Source organism: Hemibagrus wyckioides, linkage group LG20 (assembly GCF_019097595.1).
Source record: "Hemibagrus wyckioides isolate EC202008001 linkage group LG20, SWU_Hwy_1.0, whole genome shotgun sequence".
Taxonomy (NCBI): Eukaryota; Metazoa; Chordata; class Actinopteri; order Siluriformes; family Bagridae; genus Hemibagrus; species Hemibagrus wyckioides.
Window position 1 is genome coordinate 19,762,468 of NC_080729.1, and position 14,973 is coordinate 19,777,440.

The following is a 14,973-nucleotide window of genomic DNA, read 5'->3' on the forward strand; positions in this document are numbered from 1 at the left end:
AAACATGGCTGTTTTGAATAATCGGGCATCTAAACAAAACGTGACGCGGAGGACGTCTGAGAAGCAGGTCGAAAGGTTCGAGATCTGGGTGTAGCCTTAGAACTGCATGGAACCTGTTTTTAATGTCTTACTGCCAGGAGAAGATGGAAACCTGGTTTCTGAACGTTAACAAGACTTTCTTCATGCCTGTCTTTATGAGGACGATATATTTAGTCTGTGTTCTCGTCTCACCGGATTGGGTGTTCATTTCCCTGACAAATTTTCATGCAAATCGTTTAGCAGTCGTTCCTACACAGACCCGGAGCTCTACAACGCACAAGTTTGGCTCAGGATTTAACTAATCACCTCAAGAGTGTCGGAGAATTTTGTTTGAAGTTTCTGATTTTTCTGATTAGCTTGAAAAGTAAAGCAATCAAACTGTTCATTGTCTTGATGTCTCTCACACACACACACACTTCCTTTAAACATGTACAAAACTCTACGGTTAGGGCGGCCATGTTTTCTTGGCCTGTACTTCTTCATAAACAGTTCTGTGTAACCCCGCCCCCCTTTTGTAGCCCCGCTCCATGACGGGGCGAATTAAAAGATCACTGTCGTTGTATGAAAAATAGAGTTTTCTTGTTAAAATAGTTTTTAAAGAACATTGCGAAAAACATAACTAAATAACAGTCTTTCTGTTCTGAATCCTAAAGGGGCGTGTCGTGTTAGCATAAAACCTGTAATTTATCAACCTCCTTTCTGAGCAAATAGTTCCAGAAAAGTATGGTTTTGTATCAACAGAAAGGATTGGGGGGATTTAAACGGCCTGTACTAAAATAAAAGCAAACATTTTTATTTTATTTATTTATTTATATACTATATATATTTCCTTAACACTACAGAAAGCTCCCTATGCACTATGCAGCTGGATTACATGTGTCTGTGTGTAAAGAATGATCTATTATCCTTGTGCATGGAGCAGCATTAATTATGCTTTACTGTCCAAATATTTGCTTTAGATGTGGCTTTGTGTTGCACACACACACACACTGCATCATAAATAATACACACAGCCTGTCAAATGCAACAAAAAATATAATATACTGGCCTTTAAATGTTATATGCATTATAGTGTGTGTGTGTGTGTGTGTGGGTGGGTGGGTGGGTGGGTGTGTGTGTGGCATAAAAGGCATATTTGCTCGTGCAGCTTTGCTGATTTGTGTAACAGGTTTAGATCATCAGACTAATATACACGCCTCTCCATGTCAGGAGTGTGTTTGAGCTTATAGTGTGTACAGAAGTGTGTGTGTGTCAGTTTGGACAGGAAACCGTACAGCCCAAACTGCTCCGCTCAGGCTCTCTCTATCCATCTACTCCTTCTCTTTCTGCAAAACTAATCAAGGTAAGGATTTTTTTTTTATGAAATAAAATAGTTTTAATGCATGGACAAACTGGAGGTCGTGTTAGATTTGAGATTGCATCGGTTATGTGCAAAGCTCCATAGTGCTGAGGAGGGTCCACAGCACATAGTTAATCATCATCTCCTTCTTTTTCTTCTCCTTCTCATGCATGGAAGTTTGCAACTGGTTTCCAGGCTGGCTCACGTTGGCACGCGCGTGTGAAATTCCGTGTGTGGTATTTAACACGAAATCTCATTTCCCGTGTTAGGGCGGATTTCACTTCTTTGTCCTGAGTTAAATCGAGGGCTTTTCCGGATTAACTGGAAAGATAAAGTTTAGCGGAAAAAAATACTGTCCTGAGAGAAACGGGACTGTGTTATACTGCAATGATGCAGGGGGAAAAAATCCGGTCCGTTTCTGCGCGAGCTCCTCTGTCGCACACTTCTGGGTTCTTAAGTTTAGTTTTCTGAACCCAAAATGATGTTCGTGGAGGTATAAAACTTTTAAAAAGAGTGTGTGTGCGTGTGTGTGTGTGTGTGTGCGTGTGTTGAATAACTAAGTAGTAAGAGTAAACGAGAACCCCCCCCATCACAGCTTCGACATTTTCCGTGCATTTTTCCGGAAACACCCGATCTCTCTAATACAGCTTGTATTACTTAGTCTGTGCAAATCTACCCAGCATTTTACATTTGGAGAATTTGCTCACTAATTGTAAGTATTCTTTACAGTGCATTTCTTTAAACAAATCATATGTTTTGATATCTTTTTAAATTTTATCCAATAATCTAATAAAAATAGTAAAATTTTAGGAGGGTTCGATCTCTGTCTTCTGAGAGACAGAGACAGAAAGGGGAAGGATATGAATAACCACAGCAACACCATTTTATATAGAGCCCACACGGTTAGTACATGATCATCAGGTTGTTATTTTACATATGTTGTTCATATGTTGTTGTTTTTTTAATGCAGAAGTGTCTAAAACACATTTTACAGATATATTTTAGCCGAAATGCACAAATTGCGGTTCCTGAAAGAGTTCCCAATATTAAAAATTGTGCTTAGGTTCCTCTGAGAACCATCTGATGAGCTTTGACTTTTTTCCTGAGAGAAATCTCAATGTAGAATCCCACAACAGAGGAGTTCTGTTAAAAGAACGCACTCAATAATGGCATAACAAGTTGCTGTATAACATTCCTACAACATTGTTGCAACGTTCCAATAACGTTACTGCAGCAGAATATTTTAGGAATGCTGTTTTTAGAGCAGTATGATGTAAATTTTTTAGATTTTCTGTCAAATGTTCTGTTAAAGTTCTCAATCAGCTCTGAAGAGTAATTAGTGGAACCCAGTTTTGTATTTAAATTCATCATTTATCCTAAATAGCCTTGTTTGTTTTGGAGCCTAAGGATGCCAGTAACCATTGGGCAGACAGAAGCGAGTCAGCGGGGCCCAAGCATTTTTCTTAGAGCTCTGACTCATGAGATCTTTTGAATCTTGACTCATGAAGCTTTTAGAAGATCCTGAAGGCTCGGTTAATCAGTTTGTCAAAGAGTTTATGTTTATGTGCCTTTGTAAAGCTAATGAAGGCTGCAGCTTCTTCAGCACAGTTAGAGATGTTCGACCCAGGACTGTTCGGGTGGTTGATTATTGCAAGGGGTGAAGTTGCTACTGATACAGTTATTGTAACAGGAAGTCATCACACAATAGCTTGCGTATTGAGGTCAGGCAAGACATCAACATACTGAAGACATCAGAATACTGAACAACACGGGATGGGGAAAATGCACTTATGCTCGTTATCAGTAATCTGGATCTGGATTACTCCATTTTGAGCCCAGTTCCCCTGAAAGTTTCTTCCTCATGTCTCCTCAGGGAGTTTTTCTCCCTCTGGTTTGTTCGTTAGTGATCTATGTCAATAAAATTGAAGACTGGATTTTGTTTTTGTTTGTTTGTTTTTACAGTTTATTGAGATACACACTTGGTGCTTCCAGTGTCTTGATCTACAAAGGATGAAAATCTTCCTTCCTTCCTTCCTTCCTTCCTTCCTTCCTTCTTTTTCCCTTCAAAGCCACATGTTTAGCATGAACGCAGACTGATCTGCTCTTTACCAGTTCATGTTAAATCTGTCCTTTTCAAATGTCCAGCTCCAGCTAACTCTTATTTCAGAGATGGACACACCCGGATGTCTGCTGTTTAACCCTGTTCTTCCTGTTGCAGGCATCATGGTGGCCCACAAGGAGTTTGCTTCGGCTGGGAAGACCACTGGTCTGCAGATTTGGCGTATAGAGAACATGGACCTCAAACCTGTTCCCAAGAACCTGCATGGTAGCTTCTACACCGGAGACGCCTACCTGCTGCTGTACACCACGCCCGCACCATCCTACTACATCCACATATGGATAGGTGAGTGGCGTTACTCTGTCTCCAGCCGTGCTCCAGATGTGGTTGCAGGTTGCAGCAGCAGTGTGAGTGAACTATTTTTTGGGGAGCAGCTTTCGAAAATACATCACATCACATCACATCTTCTGAGACAAAGTGGCTGCTTTTGGTAAATTAGCGAGTAATTACAACACACTTGCAAAACTGATTGCTCATGGTGAAACTCGTCCTCCTGAAGGAGGAAGTGGTTCGCTCGCTAGTTTTATGGTGTTACTTTAATCCGCCTCCAATGTTTCAGTTTAGGACACCGTGATCTGTTCAGATATAAGCTGTGTGCTTTTCTCTCTCAAAGATGTTCCAGAGCACAAGAACAAGGTTTGGTTCATCAAGCAACATATTTTTTATCCGTTTATAGTTACATTTCATTTTATGGAACAAGTTGATCCACAAAACAAGTTAGTTACCATTCTCGCATTCTCACGCAGCTATAAACAGTCATCAGCCTCTCTTTTTTTCTCTCTCTCTTTGTCATGTTGTCATGTTACTACAAAAACATAAAACCACAAACTCTATACAGAACGGTGGGAACCTTAAACCTACAGCTTTACATCTGAATATTACAAAACTGGAGACGTCTTTTATACATGTTAAAATATAAAGCGCTTCACCATACCGAGATTTAAAAAAAATTTTTTAAATGTAAATCATTTCACAACAAGCTCATAAATTATATATAAACTTGCGACTTGCAGCTACGCTACTATCAACGCCGATGTTCTAGAAAATGATTCGCCTCGTCGGTCAGAATCGAGATTTCAGCAGCTTAGAATCCCATTTCAGACCTCGTTCTCGTCTAACGCCTACTCAGTGTCCATGTTATTTTTCCTTCCCTTTTCTTCTCGAGTACACAAGCTTCTCAATCTCCTTCACACAAGACGATACAACGATTTACTGTCCATGTCGTGGGAATCTTAATGACCGCAACCGAAGTTCTTCTTCTGTGACTCATCCATTAGAAATCCCACACAGCAGAAAGCAGAACTGGTTCTTGGGTTTTTGGTCTTTAATGTTGTTCTGTTCTCCACTTTGTAGACTTTACTTATTTACTTCTTTTGTGCAGTGTGTGTGTGTGTATGTGTGTGTGTGTGTGTCCAAGTCCATGGACGCTCAGCATTACCCGAAATATCATCCAGAGTGGAAATTTTCCTAACTTCCCTGCATGTCTTTTCTCAGGGTTGCCATGTGGTTTTTATAACTCCATAAACAAATCCGGCCAAGTTTTCTTCTTCCTGGCATGTCCCAGTGTGGTTCCACAGCTCTGAGGTCTTAAAGGAACAGTTCAGACAAAAAAAAAACACAAAACATTTCCATTGTTATGATCCGAGTCACGGGTGTGATGTGATGTGTTCTGAGACTGAGTTCATTTAGCAGTCTTTAGTAACTGCATTATCCTGGTCAGGGTCATAAAGGTGTGAATGATTCATTTAGTTTATATTTTGCTCAGATTTTGGTCCAGACTCGGTTTGGACGAGTGATGAGTCATTTACAGATGAGTCGACTCTTTGAATTGATTCTTTTAGGTGAGCTTCGAGAGCAGACACTAGCAGATGTGACGACTCTGTAACTGTTAATGATTCATTAGTTTATATTTTCCTCAAATTTTGGTCCAGACTTGGTCTGTACAAGTGATGAGTTGTTTGTAAATGAGTCGACCCTTGTGAGTCGTTTACAAATGAGATGACTCTTTGAATAGGCTCTTTCAATTGAGCTTTGAGAGCAGACACTAGCAGATGTGATGGTTCTGTCACTGTAAATGATTTATTATTTTATATTTTGCTCAAATTTTGGTCCAGACTCAGTTTGTACGAGTGATGAGTCGTTTACAGATGAGTCGACTCTTTGAATCAACTCTTTTAGGTGAGCTTAGAGAACCGACACTAGCAGATGTGATGGTTCTGTAACTGTAAATGATTCATTAGTTTATATTTTGCTCGGATTTTGGTCCAGACTCGGCCTGTATGAGTGAGGAGTCAATTTGGAACAACCGTTTTGGGTGAGCTTCTCTGATATATTTTGCACAATATTCTTTTTGAAAGTTAAAGTGTTATTGGCTGTAATTTTCATGGTCAGGAAACAATATCATAATGCCATAGTGTCTCTGGTTCAGAATCAAATGAATCGAATCTTTGAAAGCTGAGTGAGTCGACTCCTGTCAGCAAACTGATTCAAAAGATCTGATTCACTGGAATGAGTTAGTATTCCCAGCATTAATCTGCAGGAGCATGGTTTACACAATCTCTAATTCACCATGCAACTCAGATTATATAATCCTGGTGAGGATTCACTGTTAATGAAGACGAGGCTGAGGTTCTGGTGATGTTTTTCCATGTTTTTTTTACGTTTTTGTTTAAAACCTGCACCCTAAACACCCTCCTGCTCTCTTCTGATGATTTCTTTTTACAGGAGGTGAGTGCTCGCAGGACGAGAGTGGAGCGGCGGCCATCTTTGCCGTGCAGCTGGACGACCATCTGGGTGGCGGTCCGGTGCAGTTCCGTGAGGTCCAGAATAAGGAATCTGTCAACTTCCTGGGATACTTCAAGTCCGGCATTAAGTATCAGGTGTGCGTTAGATGATGCTTTTCACAAAGCCTCCACAAACAAGGGGTTTTCTCACAAACGGTATCAGTCTTAATCTGGTACGTTTCTTTATAAAAGTCAAGCCAAGTCCCGCCCACTTTCACAGAAATATCCCGTTAGATTGACATGTCAGGCGACCAATCACAAACGTTTTCCATTAAAAAATGTAAACACATTTCTACCTTCTGATTTTAATTTGTACTTTAACATTAAAGCAACTTTTGCTGATTTTATGCAGTATATAGTGTGTGTGTGTGTGAGTGTGTGTATATGTGTGTGTGTGTCCATGGAGATGTGATGTTCATGTGCAGAGAGAGAGAGAGAGAGAGACCATGTGAAGAAACAATTATGAGGCACTTCAGTACTTCAGTTGCACATTCTTTCCAACACAACACACCAATTTCATTACCGCAGTATGTTTACTGACCTCGACTCAGAAAAGCGCCTCTGTTTTTCATTTCCTGCAGCTCGATAAACCCTCTGTGTTCTTCTAGTCTTTATTTTTAACCCGTTTTTCAGAGCACTTAGAATGACAGAACGGCTCGGCTTTGTCTCGTGGAGGATGGTGAGGATGCTGGAAAATCTGCTTCAGCGGTGTGTTTGTTGTCGTCTTTGTTCGGCGGCGAGCGGAAATTTGTGTCCGTGTTTAAGAGATAATTCAGTGTGTGGATTAATAGATGATCATGGAAGACATTTTGTTCAGTAGGGTCCAATTTTACCTGTGTAACTGTAGAAATCTGTATGGAGATGCTACACCTCTTTAACTGTGACTGACACACAGAGGCCACGCCTCCTTAACTGTCACTGACATAGCAGCCATACCTTCTGTACTGTGACTGACACAGAGGCCATGCCTCCTTAACTGTGACTGACACAGAGGCCACACCTCCTTTACTGTGACTGACACAGAGGCCACACCTCCTTTACTGTGACTGACACAGAGGCCACACCTCCTTTACTGTGACTGACACAGAGGCCATGCCTCATTTAGGTTAAAGTCTATGTCTCCTTTGCTGAAACAGACAGCTACAAAGGCCACTCCCTGCTCTCTGTGTGACAGACCAGTAGAGAGGGCACACCCCTTCTCTGAGGCCACACTTTCTTCTGTAATATGCAGATTGAGAAAAGGCTGTACAATGTGAATTAATCTTTTCGTCTTCTGCTCCTTCTGTCTCTCTGTCACTCTCTCTCTCTCTCGCTACAGAAAGGTGGTGTTGCATCTGGTTTCCATCACGTGGTGACTAACCAAGTGAGTGTGAAGCGTTTGCTGCATGTGAAGGGCCGGAGAGCGATCAGAGCCACTGAAGTCAACATGTCCTGGTCCAGCTTTAATAAGGGTGACTGCTTCATCGTGGACCTGGGACAGGTAACGTCCACGTCCTCGACTGCACTTCCTCTCAGGAAGAGAAGGGACTCTGATTTCTAGACTGCTTCAAAGACTCATTTTTTACCTTTTTATTTTTTATAGCATTAGAGTCTAACTTTGCCTTCTTGTGCAGGACATCTACCAGTGGATCGGCAGCGAGTGTAACCGCTTTGAGATGGTGAAGGCGTCTCAGGTGGCCATCGACATCCGTGATAACGAGCGCAGCGGAAGAGCCAAGGTGTCCATAGTGGAGGAAGGTTCAGAACCCCAGGAGCTTATTGATGTGAGAAGATTAGAGATAGAAAGAAAAAAGAATACAAATACTTTGTGTGTGTATGTGTGTGTGTGTGTCTCTGAAAACACTCTCATGTTCTTAATCTCCTCCAGGTTCTCGGCCCCAAAACGAGCATCGCTCCTGCCACACCTGATGACGAGAAGGTCGAGACATCCAACAAGAAAAAGGGAGTGTTGTACCTGGTAAGGCAGAACCTCCACACACTTCGACCATGATACACTTCAACCAGTAAACAGTCTGCTCCAGCAGTGAGAAATCCCAGTCGAATAATCCCGCTATGATAGTCCTATTCGAATAATCCTATTTCATTAATCCCAGTCTGTAGTTCCACTCAAATAATCCCACTTGAATAATCCTGCTCCAGTAATCCAATAATCTCAGTCTAATATCACTCAAATTATCTTATCTCAGTGATATCACGCTAATAATCCCACTTGTATAGTTAGAGTTGAATAATCTCACTAGAATACTCCCACTCTAATATCACTCAAATAATGCTGTTTCAGTAATCCCACTCAGATAGTCCCACTCAAATAATCCCACTCAAATAATCCTATTTCAGTAATCCCACTTGAATAATCCTGTTTCAGTAATCCAACTCAAATAATCCTGTTTCAGTAATCCCACTCAAATAATCCTGTTTCAGTAATCCCACTCAAATAATCCTATTTCAGTAATCCCACTCAAATAATCCTATTTCAGTAATCCCACTCAAATAATCCCACTCACATAATCTTGCTCTATTATTCTAATTTATCCTACATAAATAATCTCATTCCAGTAATCTTATAATAAATGATAATAACACAGCTCTAATAATCCCACTCGGTTAATTCCACCATTATAACCCCATCCTAATAATCCCACACAGATCTCCGACGCCACTGGCTGCATGAAGACCTCTGTGGTGGCTCCTTCCAGTCCGTTCAAGCAGGAGATGCTGTCCCCTGATGACTGCTTCATCCTGGACAACGGCGTGGATGGCAACGTGTTTGTGTGGAAAGGTGATGATAACGTCTGTGTCGCGTGATACAGCGATGAAAGCGCTAAAACACTTCAGGACGCGCTGTTAGCATTTTTATTAGTTAAAAAACACGGCGGAATTTTGTTTGTTTGTTTGTTTATTTTGTTGCATGTTTCACTCTCAGGTCCGAACGCTAACACGGAGGAGCGCAAAGCTGCCATGAAAGTGGCTCAGGAGTTCATTAAGGAGAAGAATTATTCCAATGAAACACAGGTATGCTGCATCCTCGCGGAAAAACGCTCTAAATAAATACAACATGAGATTTATATAATTTTTTAATCCTTATTTTAATTTTTTTTCTGATTCTGGAGACTTTTGTACAAATTATAAAGCAATTATTTAATTATTTCTTAATTGATAAAAATGATAAATTATTATAATTATTATAAAAAATTATATTTTAATTGAGAAAAATTCTCTGTAAATTCTATTCCATCCAAGTTATTATTTTTTAATAAAAATATATATTTTCTTCTGAAGGATTAAAACACACACACACACAGACACACGCACAATAGACTTAAAAGAACATTTTTATTCTAACCAAAACATTAAACTCTTTCTACTTTTTACAGCACAGTGTTACAGCAAACATTTGCATATGTTTATGATGAAACAGTGATTTATTATTAACATTAAAATAATTGAATAATAAAATGTTTCTGATCCCGTGTTACAGCTTTATTACGGTGTAATCTTTGTGCTCGTGTGCCTGCAGATCCAGGTGCTGCCTGCAGGGGGCGAGACGACTCTCTTCAAGCAGTTCTTCTCTAACTGGATGGATAAGGACCAGACGACGGGCCCCAGAAAGGCCTACACCATTGGCAAGATCGCACAAGTGACTCAGGTTCCCTTCGACCCCTCCACGCTGCACACCAACCAGACCATGGCCGCGCAGCACAACATGGTGGACGACGGATCTGGAAAGGTTCAGGTAATGACGAGGTTCTTCCTGGTCCTGATGGTTCTGCTTGGTTCTGGAGTTGTGTGAAGCTGGATAAGGAAATGTGATGGAATTTACAGACTTAGAACTTGAGGACTGAGTTTGGATGGAAGGAAGGAAGGAAGGGTAGGGATGTAAGAAGAAAGAAAGAAAGAAAGAAAGAAGGAAGGAAGGAAGGAAGGAAGGAAGGAAGGAATGAAGAGAGAAGGAAAGAAAGAAAGAAAGAAAGAAAGAAAGAAAGAAAGAAAGAAAGATGGCTAAAGACAGGTCATGAAAAATGGGAATAAAAAAAGAAAGACAGGAATGACAAAGGAAAAATGATAAATTATTATAAAGATGAAAGAAAAGTAAGAGAAAGAAAGAGAAAGCATAGAGGAAAAAAAGTATGAAAGAATATATTAATAGATGCAGATAGATAGATAGATAGATAGATAGATAGACAGACAGACAGACAGACAGACAGACAGATAGATAGATAGATAGATAGATAGATAGATAGATAGATAGAAAAAGGAAGGATAAAAGAAAGTAATAATGAATTGATGTGTGAATGAAAGTCATCATTGTGTGTGTGTGTGTTTGTGTGTGTGTGTGTAGATCTGGCGTGTGGAGGGCGGAGCTCGTGTCGCCGTGGATCCCGCCTCTTACGGTCAGTTCTTCGGAGGCGACTGTTACATCATTCTGTACAGCTACAAACAGGGCTGCCGAGAGCAGCACATCATCTACACCTGGTGAGTCAGTCCACACTGATCACGCCCACACACCCCTTCTGACCAATCAGAGTGGAGAACTCAGTGGCGTGTCATGGTTTTGATAATGTGACTGTGTCTCTCAGGCAGGGATTAAAGAGCACTCAGGATGAGCTGGCGACCTCCGCCTTCCTGACCGTGCAGCTGGACGACTCCATGGGCGGAGCTCCTGTCCAGGTGTGTGTGTGTGTGTGTGTGTGTGTGTGTGTTTTATATTTCCAAACCTGTGTGTGAACACATGAAGGTTACTCCAAACGAGCGTTATATAGTGGCATGCAGATTTCCTACTGAACACCAGGGGGCGATGTTGAACTAACAGTTAAATGCAATACAGCTGAATGCACTGAGAATCCTGGTTAACTACGGATAAAAAACACATTCTACATATTAATCTTATCCCACAGCAACTATTACTGATGTTCTGCACCACAGAGACTTTCTTAATGAATAGTAGAGAAAGAAAGAAAGAAAGAAAGAAAGAAAGAAAGAAAGAAAGAAAGACAGACAGACAGGAAGAAAGGAAGGAATGTAGAAAGAAAGAAGGAAAGAAAGAACGGTAGGAATGAAGGAATAAAGACAGACAGAATGGAAGGAAAGAAGATAGGAATGAAGAAAGAAAGAAAGAAAGAAAGAAAGAAAGAAAGAAAGAAAGAAAGAAAGAAAGAAAGAAAGAAAGACAGACAGGAAGGAAGGTAGGAAGGAAGGAAGGGATGTAGAAAGAAAGACAGACAGGAAGAAAGAAAGAAAGAAAGAAAGAAAGAAAGAAAGAAAGAAAGAAAGAAAGAAAGAAAGAAAGAAAGAAAGAAGGGTAGGAATGAAGGAAGGACTTTCTGAATGAACAGTAAAAGGATTATTTTCTGGATATTTTGTGCTCAGGTGCGGGTCACTCAGGGTCAGGAGCCTCCTCACCTGATGAGCTTGTTTAAAGGAAAGCCCATGATCATCCACAGTGGAGGAACGTCCCGTAAAGGAGGACAGACGCAGGCGGGAACCACACGTCTCTTCCACGTCCGCACCAGCACCACTAAAGCCACTCGGGCTGTTGAGGTGAGTGGGCGGAGTCTCGTGCTTTCAAGGTTTCAGCTGAATGGAAATGGTTCATGCTTCCTCTCTCTCTCTCTCTCTCTCTCCCTCTCTCTCTAGGTGAACCCGTGTGCCTCCAAGCTCAACTCCAACGACGTGTTCGTCCTGAAGTCTCCTAATTCACTCTTCGTGTGGCGGGGCGTCGGTGCCAGCGACACGGAAATTACAGGTGCCAAATTCGTGGTCAGTTTCCTGGGAGGGAAACCCGTCGACGTCGCCGAGGGCAAAGAGCCAGGTCAGGAATTATTTGTTTTTTTTGGCTCACATCATTCTGTAAATGACCGCTGTCTCTTTTAACTCCTTTTTCTTACTAGAGGTCTGTCTTATGTAGTGACCATGTTGATGGTCACACCGCAGTGGTGCTGAAAGTAGACACTCGGGACTTTATTCTAATTGTTTTAGAAGTATTTCTATTTTTCCCTAGCCTACTAGGGCCAATATATATTCATAGAAAAGATCCAAAAAACATTTTTTTCCCACAGAAATGTTTCTGTCTTCAAAGTAAATTTTTATATTAAACCCATTTCTGCTCTTCTGAGATACTCAAAGTGTTTGTTCATCTGAAAAGCAGCAAAAATTTCATCTTCAGCCAGGAAAATTCAGTTTCTCTCCAACGGAGGGAAAAACACACATCTAAAACACACTGAAAGACTCGTTTTAGATCTTCACTCCAAACTCATTTCTAATGGAAGTCTAAGGCAGATGTAGTTTGTTGTTTGTTGTTGTAAACATTTAAAAAATCTCACTATACACCGATCAGCCATAGCATTATGACCAGGTGCCAGGTGAAGTGAATAAGACTGATGATCTCCTCATCATGGCACCTGTTAGTGGGTGGGATATATTAGGCAGCAAGTCAACATTTTGTCCTCAAAGTTGATGTTAGAAGCAGGAGAAACGGACAAGTGTAAGGATTTGAGTTTTGAGTTTGACGAAGGGCCAAACTGTGATCAGAGCATCTCCAAAACTGCAGCTCTTGTGTGGTGTTCCCGGTCTGCAGTGGTCAGTATCTATCAAAAGTATCCTTTAAGTCCTGTAAGTTGCGAGATGGATGCCAATATACAGGACTTTAAGGATCTGCTGCTAACATCTTGGTGCCAGATACCACAGCACACCTTCAGGGATCTTGTGGAGTCCATGCCTCGACGGGTCAGGGCTGTTTTAGCAGAAAAAAGGAGGACCGACACAATGTTAGGCAGGTGGTCATAATGTTATGGCTGATCTGTGTATAAAGCAAAAGTAAAATTAGCATGACAGTGGAACTGACAGTGTGGAGATGTGGTAGCTTAGTGGTTAAGGTGCTAATCTACTGATAAGAAGGTTGTGAGTTTGAATCCCAGCTCCACCACGATCCTTTAACGTGTCATTTCATGAACTTGGAAGTAAAAATGCTGAGTATTAACTCTTTAATCTCCTGTTAGCGGAATTCTGGGCCGCTCTGGGAGGAAAGAAGGAATATCAGACTTCCAAAACTCTGAAGAACACCATCAAACCTGCTCGTCTGTTCGGCTGCTCCAACAAGACCGGCCGGCTCACGGTAACAAATAAATAAATTCTTAATATTAAGAAGAAATGTATGAGACAGTATGACGTGTATCCTCCAATAAATTCATTACTGCATTTTTTTCCCACTTCCTGTCCTTTCTCTCAGGTCGAGGAAGTTCCTGGCGACTTCAACCAGGCTGATTTGGCCACTGATGATGTCATGCTGCTGGACACCTGGGATCAGGTGAGTGAATTCTTCTAGTTCTCTAGGAATTTGGAAACAGGAAAGAAAAGAAAAAAACAAAAGAAGAATGCGAGCCGGTGGGCGGAGATATAATGTAAAAAACAAAAAATAAATAAATAAATAAAATGAAGCACATGGTCTTTATCTCCAGGAAGAGACATGAAGTAAAGCAGGAAGCTGAAATAAACATGACAGTAGAGTAGATTTAATCCAGCGTGTACAGGATAAAGCATTCAAGTGTGAAGTTTAGTGAAGCTGACTGTGGAACTCTGATGTGTAGATCTTCCTGTGGGTGGGCAAAGAAGCCAACGAGGTGGAGAAGACCGGAGCTCCAAAAATCGGTAAGGTTTCTGTGAACATTTCTATGATGTGTGTTACATGTGCTGAGGGACAACACCGAACATGGATAAATAACAGGATCTTCTTCTTCTTCTGCTCCGTCTTCTTCTTCTGCTCCTTCCTCTGCTCCTTCTTCTGCTCCTTCCTCTGCTCCTTCTTCTCCTCCTCCTTTTTCTTCTGCTCCTTCCTCTGCTCCTTCTTCCTTTGCTTCTTTTTCTTCTGCTCCTTCCTCTGCTCCTTCTTCATCTTCTTCTGCTCCTTCTTCTGCTTTTTCTTCTTCTTCTTATTGGTCTTCTTCTGCTCCTTCTTCTTCTGCTTAATCTGCTTCTGCTTCTCCTTCTGCTCCTTCTTCTTCTGCTGCTCCTTTTTCTTTGTCTTCTTCTGCTCCATCATCTTCTTCTGCTCCTTCTTCTTCATCATCATCTTCTTCTTCTTTTTCTTCTTCTCCTCTCCACAGCTAAAGACTACGTGGCCACAGACCCGGCCGGCCGGTGCGGTATCCCCATCACCATCATCAAACAAGGCAACGAGCCTCCGACCTTCACAGGCTGGTTCCTGTGCTGGGACCCCACGATGTGGGACATCAATCCCCTGGAGAAAATCCGCACTAAATGCTAATCCATCAATCATCATCTGCTCTATCTGCTATTTGCACTTAGCAGGCACTGATGCACAAACGGTTTTACATATTTTTTCTTTTTTAACTCTTTATTATTGTCTCACATAAGAAAACTGATGCAGCATGACAGACGTTCATTTTCTGTAATAAGTCTGGAATAATATCCATGAAATTAATTTTACATTGGTGTTTAAAATCTCTCTGAGTTTCTCACTTCCTGGTAAACTTTACACAATATCAACGATTAACGATGTGATACGCTCATCACCGGACATCACGTCTGATCCCAGGTGCTTAAGTCCTGCTTTTATAACAGATTTTTACCAGTTATCGATCTAGCGATCTAATAGCAGCTAGCTAGCTCAAATACGTTCCGGTGAACACTGTGTAAGATGCTAGACGCAAATATACTTAATAAACTTTAACAATTTA

At 41.2% G+C, this 14,973-nt stretch overlaps 1 protein-coding gene across 2 annotated transcripts; it reads left to right on the top strand.

Moving 5' to 3' along the window:
- Positions 1-1,203: 1,203 nt before the first annotated feature.
- scinlb (scinderin like b) lies at positions 1,204-14,973 on the top strand. 2 transcript variants are annotated; one of them, XM_058418492.1, is made up of 17 exons: positions 1,204-1,381; positions 3,597-3,782; positions 6,222-6,376; positions 7,599-7,760; positions 7,894-8,043; positions 8,148-8,237; positions 8,927-9,059; positions 9,204-9,292; positions 9,798-10,013; positions 10,620-10,753; positions 10,858-10,948; positions 11,648-11,818; positions 11,915-12,089; positions 13,276-13,391; positions 13,506-13,583; positions 13,864-13,924; positions 14,380-14,973. In XM_058418492.1, the coding sequence occupies exons 2-17, from the start codon at positions 3,602-3,604 to the stop codon at positions 14,538-14,540; spliced, it is 2,163 nt and encodes a 720-aa protein (XP_058274475.1). In that variant the 5' UTR covers positions 1,204-1,381; positions 3,597-3,601; the 3' UTR covers positions 14,541-14,973. The 2 variants fall into 2 exon arrangements, with proteins under 2 accessions (XP_058274475.1, XP_058274476.1); XM_058418493.1 differs by lacking the exon at positions 1,204-1,381 and adding an exon at positions 1,941-2,090.

Bases quoted from the DNA above. Each gene is read 5' to 3' on its own strand.
- scinlb (XM_058418492.1), top strand. From the start codon at position 3,602: ATGGTGGCCCACAAGGAGTTTGCTTCGGCTGGGAAGACCACTGGTCTG. The intron at 3,783-6,221 runs GTGAGTGGCGTT...TTCTTTTTACAG, and splicing joins CTACATCCACATATGGATAG to GAGGTGAGTGCTCGCAGGAC. The intron at 13,925-14,379 runs GTAAGGTTTCTG...TCCTCTCCACAG, and splicing joins GACCGGAGCTCCAAAAATCG to CTAAAGACTACGTGGCCACA.